Genomic DNA, 18526 nt, shown 5'->3' with positions numbered 1-18526 from the left:
ACAGAGAGCGAAAGAGACACACCTTTATCATGTGAAAGGTTATTGTGCATGTGTGTGTGCGCGCGCACAGGAGTGCACGTGTGTGTGTAAACAAAGACGCTGTTGTGTGTGTGTGTGTGTGTGTGTGTGTGTAGCCTTGTTTCACCACCTTTTGCATACGGCTGTAGATAATTGCGAGCGAGTCAGAGAGAGAGAGAGCAACCCCCACCTGGCTCCCAGTGAACTGTGTACACTCCAAATATTTCCATAGCCAGTCCTCTCACGGAAATGAAGGAGGAAGTCTGAGAGCGGCACAAAGACGAAGGTATCTAATGTTAGCAAGGAGACTGCATACATTAAAATACCGTCACTGTAGGAAACTGCAGACTGACCAGGTAGTTTCACTGAATGGAAGAAATAGGCACAAAGGTCCAACTACACCTGCTCTGCGAACATGGCTGTGCTGCTGAACTCTTATTCTTAATGAAAAATAGATCCATGGTTTGATTTTCAGCATTTATGCAGTGGCCCTGGGAGGTGAAGTGCACTCAAAGTTATGAATTATCAGCAAATAGAAAAACACTGCACACAAAACTCAGCAGAGGGAGAAAAAACACATTGGAAATTGAATAAAACACAAAGCATGTAGGAAAGAAAATCTCACAAATCAAAAAAAGGTGTTTTAAGGGAGACAATAATGTGACGGAACAGGTGAGGAAGTGATAGAAACCAAAACATGCAGATAATATGTGGGATGATGTGTATGATTCTTATAACTCTTTACATGCTTATTAGCTGTTAGTCATACTTGTTTTTAATCTCTGGCTCTCTTCCACAGGATGTCTTTTATCCTGTCTTCCGTCTTTCACCCCAACCGGTCGTGGCAGATGGCCGAGACTGGTTCTGCCGGAGGTTTCTTCCTGTTAAAAGGGAGTTTTTCCTTCCCACTGTCACCAAAGTGCTTGCTCATAGGGGGTCATATGATTGTTGGGATTTTCTCTATGTATTTTTGTAGGGTCTACCTTCCAATATAAAGCGCCTTGAGGCAACTGTTGTTGTGATTTGGCGCTGTATAAATAAAATTGAATTGAATAGAATAGCCGTTTACTGTTAGCTCGTCACCTCTGCAGCTGGTCCGTCACATTATTGTCTCCACAAAAACACTTGCATTGTGTTCTGTGAACACAACACAGAAGGTTGTTACCTGAACACAGCCTCAGTCAAGAATGTAATCAAAGTGATTTTTTTTGTGTGTGTGTGTTTTGCTTTGCTTTCTGTTGTGTTTTTGTTTTGTTGTGCGCTTTTGTAGCGTTTCTATATTTGCTGCTGTTTTCTTAAGTTGCAATGCATTTGACGTCTCAGGCCCATCGTAATTTTCACAGATTCTGCTGAATATAATAAGAAGTGAAAGAAGACTCTTTAATCTCCTCCTGCCTTCATTGCACTGCCCCCTGCGTCTTGTTCATGGTCTCTGATTGCAGGAGTGGGGAGTTTTGGTGTTTTACGTTTTTTTTGGGGTTGTTTTTTTTTTTTTTGGTAATATAGTAGGTCTTTACTTCTCAATATAAAGCATTTTGGGACAACTGTTGTGAACAAACACTTAAAGTAAAGCAGAAGTTAACTGAATCACACTGACACTTCTGTTAAGGCTGTAAGTAGTGATTATTTTAACTGATTTGTTGGTTAATTTCATTATAATTTGATCTTTTAATTTAGAACATCCACCCCCTCACCCAAAACAAATAAATAAATTCAATCTGTATCATAAAGGAACTATAAAGAAAGAGATATTTGCATTTAAGAATCATAAAAACACTTGGTTTGTGTAATGTGAGTTCATTTTTACTGCCGGATTGGAGTAATTATTCATGACTCCGGAGCTTTGTTTGCTGTCTGTGTTTCTACTTTTTCCCTTTCAGTAGTTTGATATCTTGTCAGAGAGCATTTGCATATTTAAAAGTCACAAAAGCAGTTTCTAAGTGTATTTGTGTGCGTTTTTGTCATCCACACTGTGTGTATGAGAATGTCACCTTTTATAACGAAAGCTCTTCTCTTCTGTTTTCTTTCCTCCTCATCCTCAGTCCTCATTCTGCAGCCGGTGGAGCGGGATGACCTGAATGGCAAAACCCTGAAGATCACAGACTTTGGTCTGGCCAGAGAGTGGCACCAGACTACCAAGATGAGTGCAGCAGGGACCTACGCCTGGATGGCCCCGGAGGTCATCAAGCACTCCCTCTTCTCCAAGAGCAGCGACGTGTGGAGGTACTGCCCTTGCCTCTTTGTGTGTCACTGCACTTCCCTGGTTTACACATTGACAGATGTCTCCATGCAGCCTGTCAGGGCAGACGAACGGGGAACAGGGTGAATAACCAAAACACTATAAAAGCTGTCAGTGGACTTTCCAGCAAAGTGGCATCAGCACAGCGTCTGCAGCAGGACAATGATCCCAAACACACAGCTAGAGTCATACAAACCTCTGACGACCTACAACAGACAGTGTAGCCTCCTCGGGCCTTGATCTCCACATAATGCAGTCAGTCTGGGGTTACATGTAGAAAGAGAAGATAGTGAGAAAGTCTAAACACACAGGAGCAATACAGGTAGATGCTCGTCTGTGCTACAGAAATGAAAGCTTTTAGGATAAATACTGAGGTGGAGGTGGAGGTGGAGTTGAGGATGCTGAGATTTTCAATGGGAGTGACCAAGAGAGACAGGATTAGAAATGTGAGAAGCAAAAGAGGAAGACTTCAGAGAAGATGTAAGGACGTAGTGAAGAAGGTCATGCAGTGGGTTGGTGTGATTAGAGGAGAGGGCTGGTGAGATGGAGGAAGATGATCTACTGTGTTGGACCTCTAACCGAAACGGTAAGAAGAAGAAGAGCAGGGAAGAAGAAAGTTAAGTAATTAGCAATTCCAAGTGTTCAGGTTGTTTATTTAATAACATGGCCTGCATATAAAAGATAGGCATCATCTGCAGGAAGTGATGCGTGATTGCAGAAGGAAGTCAGATTGACTGGAAATTATGACAACAGCAGATATTCTTCTGATGGTTTCAGTCACTAGTTTCATATTTTATTTAATATCACGTTCACGTGGCTTATACTGGGCCACTTTAATTTTATATTGTGACTGTTTGCACTATATTTAGTGAATAACATTCTCCTTTATATTGCTGCATTATTGAACACAGAGCTATTTTACTTTCTAGAGGTATTTTCTGTATTGCACAACAGAAAGCTGTTTATTCTACGTTGTACTTATCGACACACATCCCACCCAGCCTGCTTTATCTTTTCTTTTTGACTAAACTTGACTAAATGACTAATTTGCTGTGAATGTTAGATCCACAGCATGTTCTACACTTAAAAAAAATGAAGGTGACAGTTGAAAACTTTTTTTTTTAAGTTAGAATAGATTTAATGTTGATTTCTCATTTTTATCTCTCCTCATAGTTTTGGTGTGTTGCTCTGGGAGTTGCTCACTGGCGAGGTTCCTTACCGGGAGATAGATGCACTGGCGGTAGCTTACGGAGTCGCAATGAACAAGCTGACGCTTCCCGTCCCTTCAACCTGCCCTGAACCTTTTGCTCAACTACTGGGAGGTAAGAAGGTTGTTACCTGAACACAGCCTCAGTCAAGAATGTAATCAAAGTGATTTTTTTGTGTGTGTGTGTGTGTTTGTCACATATGTAATCACGGTTAGCTGAAGATGAAGGTATGGCTGCTCCAGCAGCCGCACTGAAAGCTGTTTGAAAATATATTTGGTTTGTTTCCGGCATGTTTTTGCATATGATCTGGATATTGTGTTTTGTGATGTGTCACAGCAGTATTTCTGTTGGGGTTTGTGGTTAGATTAATAATATATTCATTTCCTGTCTTAAAAATTAGATTTTAAAACATGAAAAACACCCCCAAAAATGGCAACGTAGGAGGTGGTAAGAGAAAAAAACTCAAAAAGTTTACAGGAAGTGGTTTCTAAAACTAAAAAAGTCCAAAATGATGATGATTATTATTGTTATCGTCATCATCAAAAACCCATCCAGTTGGCAGTTTTTCCCCAAGCTTGTGGCAGTTTTTCCACTTCGCTCATGTACACGAACATATATGTTAATTTATCAGCTTACATTCTTTTAATCTTTATGATATCACTTTATATAGTGAGATGGCAAGAATCATAATCTTTATTAACACAGTAGCAATGAAATTTTCCGAGCTCCCTCAGAAATCTTTAGATTTCGGTCCTGCACATTAAATTTACCTGCGTTTACTTTGCTATTTCGACCTCACCTTGGAAAATGTTTAAGCTTTACTTTCACTTGCTGCTTTAGTTAGATTAGCAGATTAACAGCTGCACTTCAGAAACATACCTCCTAAAAAAGAGGAGACTTCACATAGGTGGGGGAAAATGTTTTTCTCAGACATTTCTGACTATATTTTAAGGAATATCTGAGTTTTCTGACTTTAATGATCTCAGAGATTACTCGAGTTGTTTTTATTCATTGAATGACTTTAATATGTCTTCCCTTCTCCTTTGTCTCTCTTTATAACCTAGTAAAGCCCTAAAATGTTGCTGTGAATATGACCTTAAACTGTCACTGAAAATGCTGAAACATTTTAAATAAGCCCACAGGCTGTTCATATCCACTGACTTCAAGATCCTGTAACTTTTGAGGTTACTGTTGTTCATTTTAAAACAGTTTCTATCCCACATTTGGGAGATGAGAAGCAAACACAGAGATAAAATAGACGACGCGTGTCTGGACGGTTTCATTAACTTACTTTTTATACATGCCTGAGCTCCCCCCGGGCCACATTTCTCCTTTTCACCTTGCAAATAATCGCTGTTAACAGTGGTGGAGTATTAACCGGCTCCTGTTTCAGAGTTCAGATCATCCCTGTTTAAACACACTTGCTTTATATCTAAGCTGCCCTAATGTGCTTATTCCCAGGTTACTTTTAAAAAAATGTGGATGGTTAAAGCTGCAGGGCAGGTTTAATGTAAAAGACAAAAAAAAAAAAGAGAGAGAGATGCGTCTCAAACTGTCAGCACCACAGCACCAAACTTCCCTCCCACTCTGCTGCTTAAAGCTCCTTTCCCCCACTTCATCTTATCCAAGTTCATCCGTTAATCTCCCCTTTGTCATCCCTCGCTACTCTCTACACTCTGTTTACTCCTGTCATCGGCTCACTTTCATCTCCTCTCCCGCCACATGGATTTTATGGTAATTTAGATCCATTAAAAAAATGAACGTCACCTGCTGCAGGCTGTATTTTTAGCCCCTATTTTTTCCATGTTTTCAATTTTCCACTGTTAGTGCTTCTCTTGCGTTAATCTGTTGGACTTTTAGGAGACGGGTTGTGTGTTTGTAGTTAGACGTCGGAGAGGCAGTTGTGATCAGTTTGTGGCTCGGCAGATTATTGTAGGTGTGCGGCATTTTTCGGCAACACTGTCAGTCGGGGTTTGGCTCATGATGGTCGCCATATGCCGTCTCATCTCGCTTCCTTCCACGTCTCCTGTTGCCGCTTTGAGTGCCAGAAAGGGAAGAATTGTCCGAGCCAGCAATTCATGGCTAAGTCCTTTTTGTGCTGTACAAATAACCTGACCGCTGTGTGATAGGCTAATAAACATTAACTGTCGATGGGGTAGAGGGCGAGTCTACTGAAATTATCTATGTGTCATTTTGTTAGACCTAAAAATCCATTTTTAGGTTTTATTGTGTGCTTGTTCATCCATCCAAACATCCCCAGGGTCACGGCGTGCTGGAGCTTATCCCAGCTGTCATAGGGTAGAAGGTGGTGTACACCCTGCACAGTCCGTCGCACAGCCACTGTCTGTCTTTCTAAAACTTGAAGGAAAAATTCAGACAAAATGAATATATAAATCTGATATGTAAACATATCTATATCTAACTATCTGTATTATTTTTTATAGATTTTGCTGCATGTATTTATTCTGTACCGTCCACTTCCCAGTATAGGACAAAGCTAATTAGATAACAATCCATGTTTCCATGTTACAGAGATGCCAAATACCAACATTTTATTAAATAAATTAAAATAATAGGAAAGAAAACAGACTTAGTCTGAATTAGGACGTAGCTTTGTCAGAGCAAGATAGTGGCTCAGACACCTGAGTAAAAAAACGGCAGGATCCTCTTTGCATTCTGCGACTCTTCACGACCACTTTTGATCACAAGGCGATTGCACAGGTCTCCTGAAATGAGACGACCTTTCTGCAAACTGTCACAGTCCGAGTTGGACTAACTGCATTTACTCTCAAAGAGATTGTTGAAGGTCTGTAAATGTAAAGGGTTTTAAGCTATGGTGACATCTTCTCCAAGTATAACAGTGAGTCTTTGTCCATGAGCTCGACTCAGCTGACTGCCAGGCTGGTTGGGTTCTGGTTATGTTATGGTAAAACAAGAAGGTGGATGAGTGGAAATGTAATAGTTAAATATGTAGACGGCTACAGATATGTGATTCTTGCTGACCTATCACAGTTAATTCTGCATTATTAGAAACAGATTACATGTAATTGCCATAAAAAACAGAAGTGTGATAATATTATCTTGCTGGATAAAATAGATCATGACAGATTTGACTTTGAGGACATAATTTGCAGTTTAAAAAAAGGTGATAAATCATAATAAATGTTATTTGTGCTGTTGGGTGTCTCTAGCTCTGACTCAATCACTTCTTTTAACTTGCAAACAGCAGTATTTAAAATGCTTGGGATGTCTTTAAGCTTCTCCAAGTATTGGATTTGAAAACTAAGGTTGATTTTAATTTGTAAGACTTCTACTACCATAATTCAGCATTTTAAAAATACTTAGTTACGATTAGCTCAGTCCCTCCTTTAAAGTCTTTATTTTGGTAAACGTGGTAGTGAGGTTTTTCCAAGGACATTGTGTGAAAATATGTTTTGACATTAGAAGCCTGATTACGTAAGATCACATTTGTTATGCCTTCAAAAAAAATGTGTTTATGTATTTTTAAATGTTTCATATTTGAAATCTTTGAAATTTCTGTGACAATTTTACACTTAATTAAGAAAAAGTAGCGTCTGTTCAATTATTGCAAACACAACTTAAATGGCACTTTATTTCACGTGTGCCTGTAATTTTACGTTATAGTTATAAGTCATGATTACAGCTGCGAAATCCATAATAAACAACAGATTCTTACTGTCTGCTGCTCCTCAGAGTGCTGGAGCCCGAACCCTCACGGCAGGCCGTCGTTCACCAGCATCCTGAGGCGGCTGCTGGCCATCGAGCAGTCGGCCATGTTTCAGATGCCTCTGGAGTCCTTTCACTCCTTACAAGAAGACTGGAGGCTGGAGATCCAGCAGATGTTCGACGAGCTCAGGGCCAAAGAGAAGGTGAGAAATGGTGGATTTTTATAAAACATGTCTGCATATAAAAATACTTTAAAGCGCTCGTATGTGCGCGCAGATCCTCTCTGTACTATAATGCTCAGTGTTGTGGTTAGAAGTCACATTGTACAAAGACAGAATGAGTAAATCAGAACTTTAGTTTCCAGCTAAAAGTTGACAAATGTGAGTACATTCGTTTGCTCTTCTTTTCTCCTGTTCTGAGCTGATTTATTCAGACAGAAGTGCTTTAATAAAAGTCACATTTCATACGGAGGTGAGAGGAATCTCACCCTGTCACATCTGTGCTGCTTCTGCAAATAAGAATTAAGTTAGCAGCGAACAAAATGCCAGGAAAGAGGTGTCAAAAGAGGTGCTGCGGTAAGCTCTTCATCTTCCCCTGCTTCTCTGCAGGAGCTGAGATCATGGGAGGAGGCGCTGGCCCGAGCAGCCGAGGAGCAGAAGGAGCAGGAGGAACAGCTGAGGAAGAGGGAGCAGGAGCTGGCAGAGAGGGAGATCGACATTGTTGAGCGAGAGCTGAACATCATCATCCACCAGATGTACCAGGAAAAGCCCAGCGTCAAGAAGAGGAAGGGCCACTTCAAGAAGAGCCGATTACTGAAGCTGGGCAGAGACAGCAACTGTATCAGTCTGCCCTCTGGTGGGTGCACACAGGAATCACACCCGGACAGTTTTAATCCGGTGAATCAGGTGCACAAAGGTGGTATGATGTCACTTCCTGTGAGATGGGGTATTTTCAGGTGGAAAATTTAGGACACTGGCTGCATTTGAATATTCCTAAAAGAATGACCTCATATGTCCTTTCCCTAATCTTTGGGAGCTCGTTTCCGCCAGTGAAAACAAAGCGTTTCTGTCATCCATGAGTAAATACGTTTGGGTTATCTCCTCAAAATTCATACTCAAGTTATTGTCTCATCATTAAGTTATTTTTTCAGATGTTTAAGTATGTAAGTTGAAATTTTGACTCACGAATAGTAAAAGATAGTAATCACTTTTCCTTGATTTTGATGAAAAACATCACAAAGGCAAAGAAAAAATTCATTTTTGATACTTCCCTTTGTGTTTGTTTTACCAAATCATTTCATGTAGGCTAACAAGGACGTCCCAGTAAAAAAATATCACTTCATTACTAAAGGTGGAAAGAAAAACCCGTCATATTACTTTGCTAATCCTAACGGCTGCATTTGGGACTCAGTTAATGCAAAGTAACACTTTAGAAAGAAGCAGGTTTTATGGGAGAAGCCTTTCAGTTCAGATGTGTGTTTATCAAAGAGTGGTACATGGCATCCACCATCCATCCATCCATCCAGACTGGAGCCTAGTCTATCACCGGGCTAACACAGAGAGAAACAGCCATTCACTCTTACATTCCCACGGCCAGTTTACAGTCAGCAGCTATCCTGACATGCATGTCTTTGTGTTTTTTCATTAGTTAGCTCATCTTTGTCTTGAATCGCTTTTTATTTAACAAGTTTTAAGAAGGAAAACCGAACAGGTGGGATACTCCAAACATCACTCACAGGTATTTTTTTTTTTTGTTAACCAGTGATGATCAATATTTTGAATAACTAACAGTCCTTTTTGATAATAACATCTTCTTTGATTACTTTCATTACAAGATACAGTGCCGGGACAGCTACAGGGATTTGCTAGCCTAGCATCTTTCTCAGCGTTAAACATACTGTAACAAAATATGTTAAATAATGTTATTATCTTTCTGTTTCCTGAGGCCTTGATATAATTTAGAGATAATTTTCCCATGAATCTGTTTATATGCTTCAAAATTTCCGTCACTGCATTTCCTAGAATGACACTCTTCCAATATGGTGTTGCTGTCGAGCGAGTTGTAACCCAATAATAAGTAAAGTTAACTTAACTCTGCTTTTCAGTCAATTTATTATCCCTAAAGTGAAAGTAGGATGTAGGAAATCCAAAATATATGTTCTCATGGCGCATTAATACTCTAATACAATAGATGGGGAGACGCCTCCTGTGTGCCTCCTTTTGATGTAATTTCTGTTTATCCTCAAAATCTGCGCCTTGTTTTGTGAGTTCTTTGTCTATCAATCTCTCCTTTTGTCATGTAAATGCTTCTCATATTTCCTGTCTTTGCAGGCTTCGAGCATAAGATCACGGTGCAGGCATCGCCCAGCGTGGACAAGAGGAAGACCCAGGGGAGCGAGAGCACGACCCCGCCTGCCAGCCCTGGGGTCATGCCCCGGCTGAGAGCTATCAGATGTGAGCGTTAACGTCAATAAGTCTAGTGAGGATATGGACCGGAGTTTATTGAATGTTTGCTGTGTTTTTCAGTGACGCCGAGTGATGGCAGTAAGACGTGGGGTCGCAGCGCTGTGTGTAAAAAGGAAGACCTGACGACCAATAAGAAGAAAGGACGCACCTGGGGCCCAAGCTCCACCCATCAGAAAGAGAGAGTGGGCGGCGAGGAAAAGTACGTCAACAGTTTTGCTCAAAGTTAAAGATATACTTTGGCTTTGATAATTTAGTATTTTCTCAGGTTTGTTTGAAGGGGGAGAAGTTTTTTTGACAGCGCTGTATGTGGAGTGACAGGCCGCTCTTACACGGTTTGATAAACTATGGATTTTGTGGTTAATAATTTCCAGCAACAGGCACAGAAAGTCACAGCTCTTTAATTTTGAACAGAAAGCTTTGTTTTCTGTAAAAACCTGATGAAACTGCAGTGTCAACACCTGCAGGATTATAAGGCCCACTGTCTGTTCACCTGCAGGCAAGAAAAAGGGGCTTCTTCAGATACTCGTCTGGATAACACACAGAAACAAAACCTTTAGATCAATATCTCATTACAGTGAGCGGAGGAGCCAGAAGCAGAGTAATCATCTTCGCTTTGTATGAATCGCGTCCTCAAGTGGCGTCGACCTTGTGTTATGTCCCTTTTTCGTTTAAAAAATGTTATTTTCACAGCATCTGTTGCCTCTGATAATATATTAAAAAATGGAGTCTTGATGTCCTGCCAGTCTAATTCAAATTCCCTGTTTGCAGGTTGAAGTCTCTCGCAGAGGGAAGCAAAGTTTGGTCATCCAGCGCGCCAAATCTGGGCAAGTCTCCCAAACATGCCCCGATGACTGCTGGCTTCTCCAGCCTGAATGAAATGGGTGAGTCTTTTCATTTCACTGTGCGTTCTGCCTCATTCACACAATCACAAGTGTGAGTTTAATCAATTCTGTCTTTTACAGAGGAATGCAGTGAGTTTGAGGAATCGCCAGGCTCCTTGCTGCCCTCGGAGTCGAGCAGTAACGGGGCCATGGAGGACTCGGGTTCCCTGTGGAGCAGCCTGGGGCCTAACATGGTGCCCGCTGTTGGGAATATGGGCTCCTGTCAGGCGGTTGGAGGCCTGGGAACGGGCGTGAGCTACCAGGACTCGCTTCGTCGCTGCAGTCAGAGGAAGAAGAGCGATATATTCCTGCTGGGTTGCGCCTCTCTGCTCGCCTCGGTGGGTCTCGGACAAGACTTGCTACAGCTGGGAAAACAGCAGGTAGGAAACCCTGAAACTGGGAGAGATACGGTTGAACTCTGGAGCAAGATTAAAGCAATGTTGCATGAGGAAGGAGCTTTTTCTTCATTTGACATTTGGATTTTTATTTTTTTTTGCTGCATTTAGAGAATAAAATCGAAAGGTCAAGGGTGACTTTGATCTTGAAATGTCGAGTTTAGTCTCGACATTTAGTTTTTACTCCTCAAACCCCCACAATGACTTTATTTTTTACTTAATACATCTTCATAAGATATGATGCATGGTTTTGTATTCAGAAGATTTTATTATGCTTTTTTGCTATTCAAGGCAGTTCGATTGTTGTGCTAATCCTGTTTATTTGTGTATATCTTTGTGTTTTAATGTCCTTCTTGGAGACACAATCTCTCTTACACAATAACAGACGTGTTCATTCATACATGCATGATTCCACTTTATTAAAGACATGGCCTCTCCACATAAACAGCCTCCTCCTGGAGACGGTTTATTACCTTTTAATATAAAATCAGTGCCTGGCAGAGATCATGTCTCAGAATCTATGATACCAGGACTCCTCAGACTCATTTGAATCATTTATGAAGGATAAACCAGCATGAACAAGCCCTTATATTATCAGTGAGAGATGTGGGATGCTGCTGAGTCAGACCTGATCTTTTGTATTGAGTCAAACATGTTTCCTATTAAAGTACAGGTCGACAATATTATTACTTTATGGTCCTGTGAAAAAGACAGTTTTCACAGGGCTCTTTGCTGTCCCGAAAGTTGAGAATACTTTTACTACTTCCAGAGGAATTAAGAGGGTCAGTAGGAACCAGGTGCTGATAATCAAATTCACTTGATTAAATGATCATCGGCAAGTCTGAGCACCTCTATAAAAGAAGATGCTTTGGCATTCTGCATATCTGGAGCATTTAGCTGTGTGTTAAAATAATGGCACAAACTTCCTGGGAGTGATAATCTTAGAAAGTTCAAGTTGCGGTTGAACAAACCACAAGAACCTTGGACAAAATGCTGCACTGATCCACCCAAAGGTGGCCAGACATCAACCTGAATGAAATGCTGTCAGAGGAACTTAAGAGAGCTTAAGAGAAGCAAAGACAGTGGGCCAAAATGTTGTTCTTTGCAGGTCACATTGCAGCAGCTGAATTGTTAAACTTATGTGAATGGTGTGTGTTTTCTCAGAATGAGAGTAAAGCTCAGCACGTTTTTGTGGTCTGATGTTCTCTTCAGGTGCTTCAGGATGAGCAGGACCTCCGAGAGGAGCAGCGTAAGAAGAAGGATGGTCTCTTCCAGCGGACGGGACGTTTCTGTCGCAGCACCTCTCCACCCAGCCGAAACCTCTCTCTGTCTCTCTCCAGACACCACGACTCCATGCTTCCCTGCTTGGACCCTTCTCCCTCTGTAACACTGCTCTCTTTGTCCTCTCTGTCGGACTGCAACTCCACCAAGTCCCTCCTCCCCTCTGACCCAGACGATTATCCCCTCACCCCGATGGCTGGGGTCAGAACACCGGCGGCGCCCCCAGCGCCTGCCCTCAACCCACTGTTGGACCTGCGGGCCGAGAGCTTCAAGAAGGAGCCCAACCAGTCGCTCACGCCCACCCATGTATCTGCAGCCATGGCCATGAACCGAGGACACAGACGCACCCCTTCAGATGGGGCGATACGACCCAGAGCCCAAACTCTGGGACACCACAGGACGCCGTCAGACGGGAGCATGCCCATGCCTCCTCCACCGCACATCACAACAAACAAAGGTACGGGACTCAAATCTAGTCTAACTTGTCATCAGAATCGGAGTATTTTATTAATCCCAGGGATTAAAGTGCTTAAAAGTAAATGTTAAAAATCAGGCACTCCATTCATCGTGCAGTATGTTAAAATCATACTCCAAAGTTAAATAAATCCAAAAATAATACAAACAGGTTATTATACGTGAAAACAGTCCATGTGTCACAGGTAGGAATGAGCTCCTGTGGTGTGTCATGGTCGAATGAGTCTTTTTCTAAAAGTGCTCTTGTGGCTGTTCAGCACGTCATGGAGACCCTGTGAAGGATTTTCCAGAATAACTGTACAGAACAACTTCCTCAGCTTCTTCTTCCTCCATCTCACCCTATCCCAGCCACCCCCCTCTGTCACACAAACCCTCTGCATGTCCTCATTCGCTGCATCCACAAATCTCCTCTGTGGTCTTCTTCTCTTCATCCATCTTCAACATCCTTTCACCAGCATATCCACTATCTTTCCTGTGCGCATCGATTACAAGCACATACCCCACCACAGTCAGTTCCATCTGTGTTGTGTTAGTCACATCATGCTTTATTTTGAAACCTCTGGGTACAATCGAGTCAAATTTGCTGTGCAAAGTGACCCTGAAGTAACTGCAGGGCAGCTTCAGTACCTCGTTTATAACCTCCTTTGGTGGATGCTACACTGGAGCACCCTTCATGAAAGGAAGGGAGATTACATCCCACTCACTGCGATGCAAAATGATCAACAAAACCAACAAAGTGGTGCAGATCATGTAAATGTTAATTATAAGCGTGTTTTCTATTCACAGCGGAACTCTGAACTTTATGTTGCTGTAATAAAATCCACTTTTCCTCATGGTGTTGCCTCTCTTAATCAGATTATTGGTAATGTTTACTATATCACAGTGCATTCAAGGTTTTTCAGTGCTTCGCTTTGCATTAGTATTGTCCATGATTATTTGCCAGCCTTCAGGATTATCGTTCATTAAGTTTTTACTTCAGGTCAGCTGGGACAGGTCCCAACACTCTGACCGTTAACTGGTCAAGTGAGGGATGGACACAGTTTTACTAAAGTTACAAAAAAAATCCATCCATCCAGCCTAACCCAGCTGTCCTATGGCAAGAGGTGGGGTAAGCTCAATCTGCCAATCTGCTGCTGAGGATGACAACATGCTGTCATGATGTTAAATTTGCATTTTGAAGTCCAGCTTCTGGACATTGTAGTTTCAGCGGGGCAGACGTCTGCTGTATCATTGTCAGTTCTCCTTCACGCCTTTGCTGCAATTAGGAAAAGGAGGTTTGACTTACACTTCAGGTAGTTTCTGCACTTCCTGTGCCACGCCTGTGTTCACTTCATTATGTGGTCTTCTCAGTATTTATACCTGCAGCTCTTCCACTTGCCAGCTCTCTAGCCGTACTCTTATGTTTCCTAGTTTTCCCTCTTTATTGTTTTATTATTTCTTTGTGTACTCTCTCTTTATGTTGGACTTTTCGCTGCAGTATGCATACTAAGATGACCCCCGGTGTTGAATGTAATTGTAATATTTGCTTATACCTTGCAGTACTTACTTCTTACAAACTTTCCTAAAGTAAAAGATCTGAGGCAACATAAATTACACACAAATTTGCAGTTAGTGGGCTAACATATGCAAAACATTGCCTCATTATCTGATCTACAGCTGCAGCTGCTGAATATTTTCTAGTGAGTTAGTCCGCAGATGATTTTCTCACTTAATTGCTTTGTGCAAAAAATGTGAGATGGAGATTTGATGCAAAACATCCGTTTTGAGCTTCAGCCCACAGGCATTTATTTGACTACACACTTGCGTATCTGAGCAGCTTAAATCACGAAGTGTTTGCTTGAAACATGACACACCTCTGTTATTATTCTTAGGTATGCAGGACAAGCTGGATATCCCCCGGCTACCTGAACCTGCCATTATCTACCCTCACCGGCGTAAAGCTCCCGCTCCACCCATCCCCGACCCGGATCCTCACAGCCTCATCAGCCCCCTGGAGAGGCCCAAGACGCTGGAGTTTGCCCCCCGACCGAGGCCAACGCCATCCCGGGTAAGACCTGATCCCTGGAAGCTGGGCTCTCTCTCCCGGACCCTGAGCTCATCGCCGGGCAGCAGCTGCGACAGCCCCCTCGGTTCAGGGGACAGCAGCGCTAGTGCGCCGCGACCCAACCTGATGGACATGGACATGGAGGGCCAGAATCTGGACCACACTGTTCCTCTGTGCGGGCAGCTACAGCCTGCCACCCTATGTGGGCAGCAGTACTCGTAGTAAAAATCAAAGAATAAACAAACATTTTAAGGCTTTTTTTTTCTTTTGCATTCAGACCTGTTCCAGGACATGACAGCTTGGGCCGTACAAGGAACGCCTACTGATGTCTGAGCCGAGCAAAGTGCACTCTCACCGAAGTTTGCAAAAACATCCCACTTCTTCTCTTGTTGTTTTAAGGACCCTCATGCAACTCACCTCACTTGTGTGCCCTAATAAGGTGTTAAACCCTCACAGAAAGCCATTCGCTGATAGTGCTCACTAACCTGCACGACACTGAGGGTCCAAGAGGCCTTTTTAACAGCCTTGTAGTGCGCCCAGTCCCACTTTACCTTTCTTTTCCTGCCCAGAAAGGCCATCTCTACCTGCTTCCTGGTGCCCTACGACCAGGCTACATTTCTTTAAAAGCCATTCGAGTACTCAAACAGCCGTTCTGTGACTTCACTAACTGCTCATTTCAATCCATCTGCTTGTGCTTTTGCCCGTCTGCATAGCTTTCCACTTTCTGCTTGCATGTTTCTTCCCTGAAGGCGGAGCATTTTCATTATTTAAAAAAAAAAGAGGCGCTGATATTGTGAAAATCTTGTGTCCTTGTTCCTTTTTTGCACACTGTTTGTCATGCCAGTGCACAAACAAGCCCTATAAAATCAGCTCCACCTTCTTCATCCTCACACGTGTCATCTGTCGTCCTTTTCTCTCCCAGACTCGAGACAGGAAAAAGCCTTTTTCTCACTGGTGGTGTATATCCTCAGCCTTGTAAGGTAAAAATTTAAAAAATAAATAAATCAGAGTTTATTTTCTCAGTGCTTGCACCATCCCTGCTGCAGCCTGTTAGCAAAAATGTTTTTCTATTGGTCCAGCAGCCCCGGTGTGCGTCTCTGTGTGTGAATGTGTACATATACATATATATATATGTATGTATTACTGTACACGTGTGGATTAAGGAGATACGCCTGTTTCTGTGTGCTGGTGCTTTTTCAGTGCATGTCATTTCACATGTGAACGGTTTTTCACTTCTTTAAAACGAGACCACTGGTTGCCACACATCTGTTCCTCTCCTCCGTCTTTTTAAAAAACTTTTCATGGAGACATTCCTTACATACCGACGGTCTGGTCCCATCCTGCTCACGCCATTGAAACGGACACAAAGTAGAAAGCGCTGACAGAAGCCCGCCACTCGATTCCAAACTTCACCTTCTCTCCTTTTCATCTGCTGTGTTCGATGTCACCTGCACTTTAAGTTGGGCAACTGGTGGACCAGCTCGGCACAAAGTGCTCCCGTCATGGCTGACAAATCAACTTTTATCTCCGGAGTAGTTTTTGAACAGAGGACGGTTCATCCTGGCTACAGATGTTATTACTTGACTGTGCAGATTTCTTTGTGTGTGTGTGTGTGTGTGTGTGTGTGAGTACGTGTATGTGTGCGCGCGCATGTTTATTATTTGTATGGGATGATGACAATCCCACTGGTTGAAGGGTGAGCCCAAACTCATTCCCGTTGTGTGGTTAAGAACACTGAGTATTTATTAAATGTATTGTTATTATGGAAAAGGGTTAATTATGATTGCGATGCTCTTCCTGGGATATCTGTATATATTTGTTTAGTATAAAATGAAAAACCAAGGAAAACCTGCGAAGCTGAAACATCCATGTTGTCTTCGGTCTCAACCTGTGACGTTTCTACGGTTCAATGATGAGTAAATGTGAAACGAATGAGAGACAATGAAATAAAAACAAACAAAGATGCTTCAGTGTCACGACTGCATCTGGTTTTGTTATTGTCACGAAGTCACAGACTTTCAGATGAAGAAGTAGAACTGAAAGCATCGGGCTCAGACTGAGGTGTAAAATTATCAACAAAATGCACTTAAAGGGCCAGTTCACCCCCCCAAACAACATGCATGTTATTGTTCCCGCGGTTCTGTTTATCCTTCTCAATGGTTCTGGTGTGAAATATAAGCTGATGAGCTTCAGAGATGCCTGTTGCAGTGCTGTGAAAAGGCATTCGCCCCCTTCCTGGTTTCATAGGTTTTACTTTTTGCATATTTGTCACACTTAAATGTTTCAGATCATCAAACACATGTCAATTCTAATCAAAGATAACCTGAGTGAATACAAAATGCAGTTTATAAATGAAAACGTCATTTATTAATGGGGGAAAAAAGTTATCCAGACCTTTTTACTTTTTCACTTTCTGTGAGTGCTGTAGATGTGCACTCACCATGAGACGCTCAAAAAGCCCCAAAACTGTTAGATATAGTGTTGGAGGCTGGTTTTCAATGTAACCTGTGTTTCAGTCTTTTCAGTGAAACCGTGCGAGAAGTCAGCAGTCTTCTATCAACAAGACGAATAGACAAGTTAGACGTAGCAGAGGTGACGGAGGACATCATTAAAGGACCTCTAAAGTTGGTCTTGGTTATATCACACTGCTGCTGTCTCACGTTTCACACTGGTGGGAGCTTCCACTCCTGACAGCAGCAGAGACAAAGGCGCCTGTAGCAGCAGGCAAACTCCTCTAGGTGTCACCACTGTGCCCTATGATGTCATTTCTTTCCCATGTCTGCTGTTTTTCTCCCGTTGTCCCCTCCTGACACTGCAGCTGCGCTGGATGATGGCACGTGAATGTGTTAGCGTGCATTTTAGCACAGTTAACAAAAACTTAAATAAATAATCAACATGTGAACAAAATGTGAGATTTGAGCTGCAACCTCGCAATGTAAAGATGGTTCAAATGCATACAGATGCATACAGATGCATACAGATGTCACACACACACACACACACACACACACACACACACACACACACACACACACACACACACACACAGAAAACACATACACAAGTCCTCTCCTGCTGTGTCTGTCAGTATGACCGCCTATCAGACACCCTTTCAGACGCCAGCCAGTTACCTAGCAACCCCTCTTCACTTCCATGGTGATGCTATTAAAAGCAACAACACACATTCACACGCACACGAAAAAAAATGGACGATGAGCCTGAAAATGAAGTGAAGAGCAGAGAGAGTGGCGATAAAGTGACAGCAGAGAGGGTTCAACACGCTGAACATCACGTCTGGTTCTCACACACACACGTCATCTGTCTTTTGTCTTGTTGTGATGAGACTCTCATGTTTGCCACCTTCTTTGTTTTTCCTCTCAACACATATTTTCACCATATTTCTTATTTTTTACGCCACAGTCCGCCCCTTCTCGTGTCCCTGCAGACATATTTCACAGGTAGTAGGTTGGGTCAGGTGGTGACAGTGTTGAGGGGAGGACAGAGAGCAAAAAGAGGCAGGCGTGGAGTGTGTGTGAGTGTGTTTTCTGTTCACTTTCAAAGTGAACAACTAGCCAGATTGCCTGCCAGTTGGTGTGTCGTCAGATCTGCAGAAGGACTCACTTTATTATTTCAATTTTTTTAAAAACTGAATCTTCATCAGATCATTAAACCACTAATGAAGATTTATCCTGAACATATTAATAAAGAAAACTCAGTGCCCTCATGCCACCATTTCCTTCAGGATGCAATGGGATAGACTTCACTTCAGATGATGTAGTCTGATTCAAAGGTGGAAAATCCTGCAGAAATATTACTGTCCTCTACTGAAAAGCC

At 42.3% G+C, this 18526-nt stretch overlaps 1 protein-coding gene across 1 annotated transcript in view; it reads left to right on the top strand.

Moving 5' to 3' along the window:
• Nucleotides 1–16652, top strand: part of map3k10 (mitogen-activated protein kinase kinase kinase 10) — a 45614-nt gene extending 28962 nt beyond the window's left edge. Inside the window, exons 2-11 of the mRNA XM_005742128.1 lie at nt 2061–2241; nt 3431–3579; nt 7180–7355; nt 7761–8007; nt 9483–9605; nt 9678–9816; nt 10386–10498; nt 10580–10878; nt 12106–12631; nt 14520–16652. Coding sequence (XP_005742185.1) covers nt 2061–2241; nt 3431–3579; nt 7180–7355; nt 7761–8007; nt 9483–9605; nt 9678–9816; nt 10386–10498; nt 10580–10878; nt 12106–12631; nt 14520–14914 — 2348 coding nt within the window. The 3' untranslated portion in view covers nt 14915–16652. The remainder of the gene's footprint in view (nt 1–2060; nt 2242–3430; nt 3580–7179; nt 7356–7760; nt 8008–9482; nt 9606–9677; nt 9817–10385; nt 10499–10579; nt 10879–12105; nt 12632–14519) is intronic.
• The last annotated feature ends 1874 nt before the right edge of the window (nt 16653–18526 follow it).

This window comes from Pundamilia nyererei, unplaced genomic scaffold, assembly GCF_000239375.1.
Source record: "Pundamilia nyererei isolate P.nyererei 1_Seehausen unplaced genomic scaffold, PunNye1.0 scaffold00117, whole genome shotgun sequence".
NCBI lineage: Eukaryota > Metazoa > Chordata > Actinopteri > Cichliformes > Cichlidae > Pundamilia > Pundamilia nyererei.
Note: the sequence above shows the minus strand (reverse complement) of the source record. Positions and strands in the feature narration are given on the sequence as shown.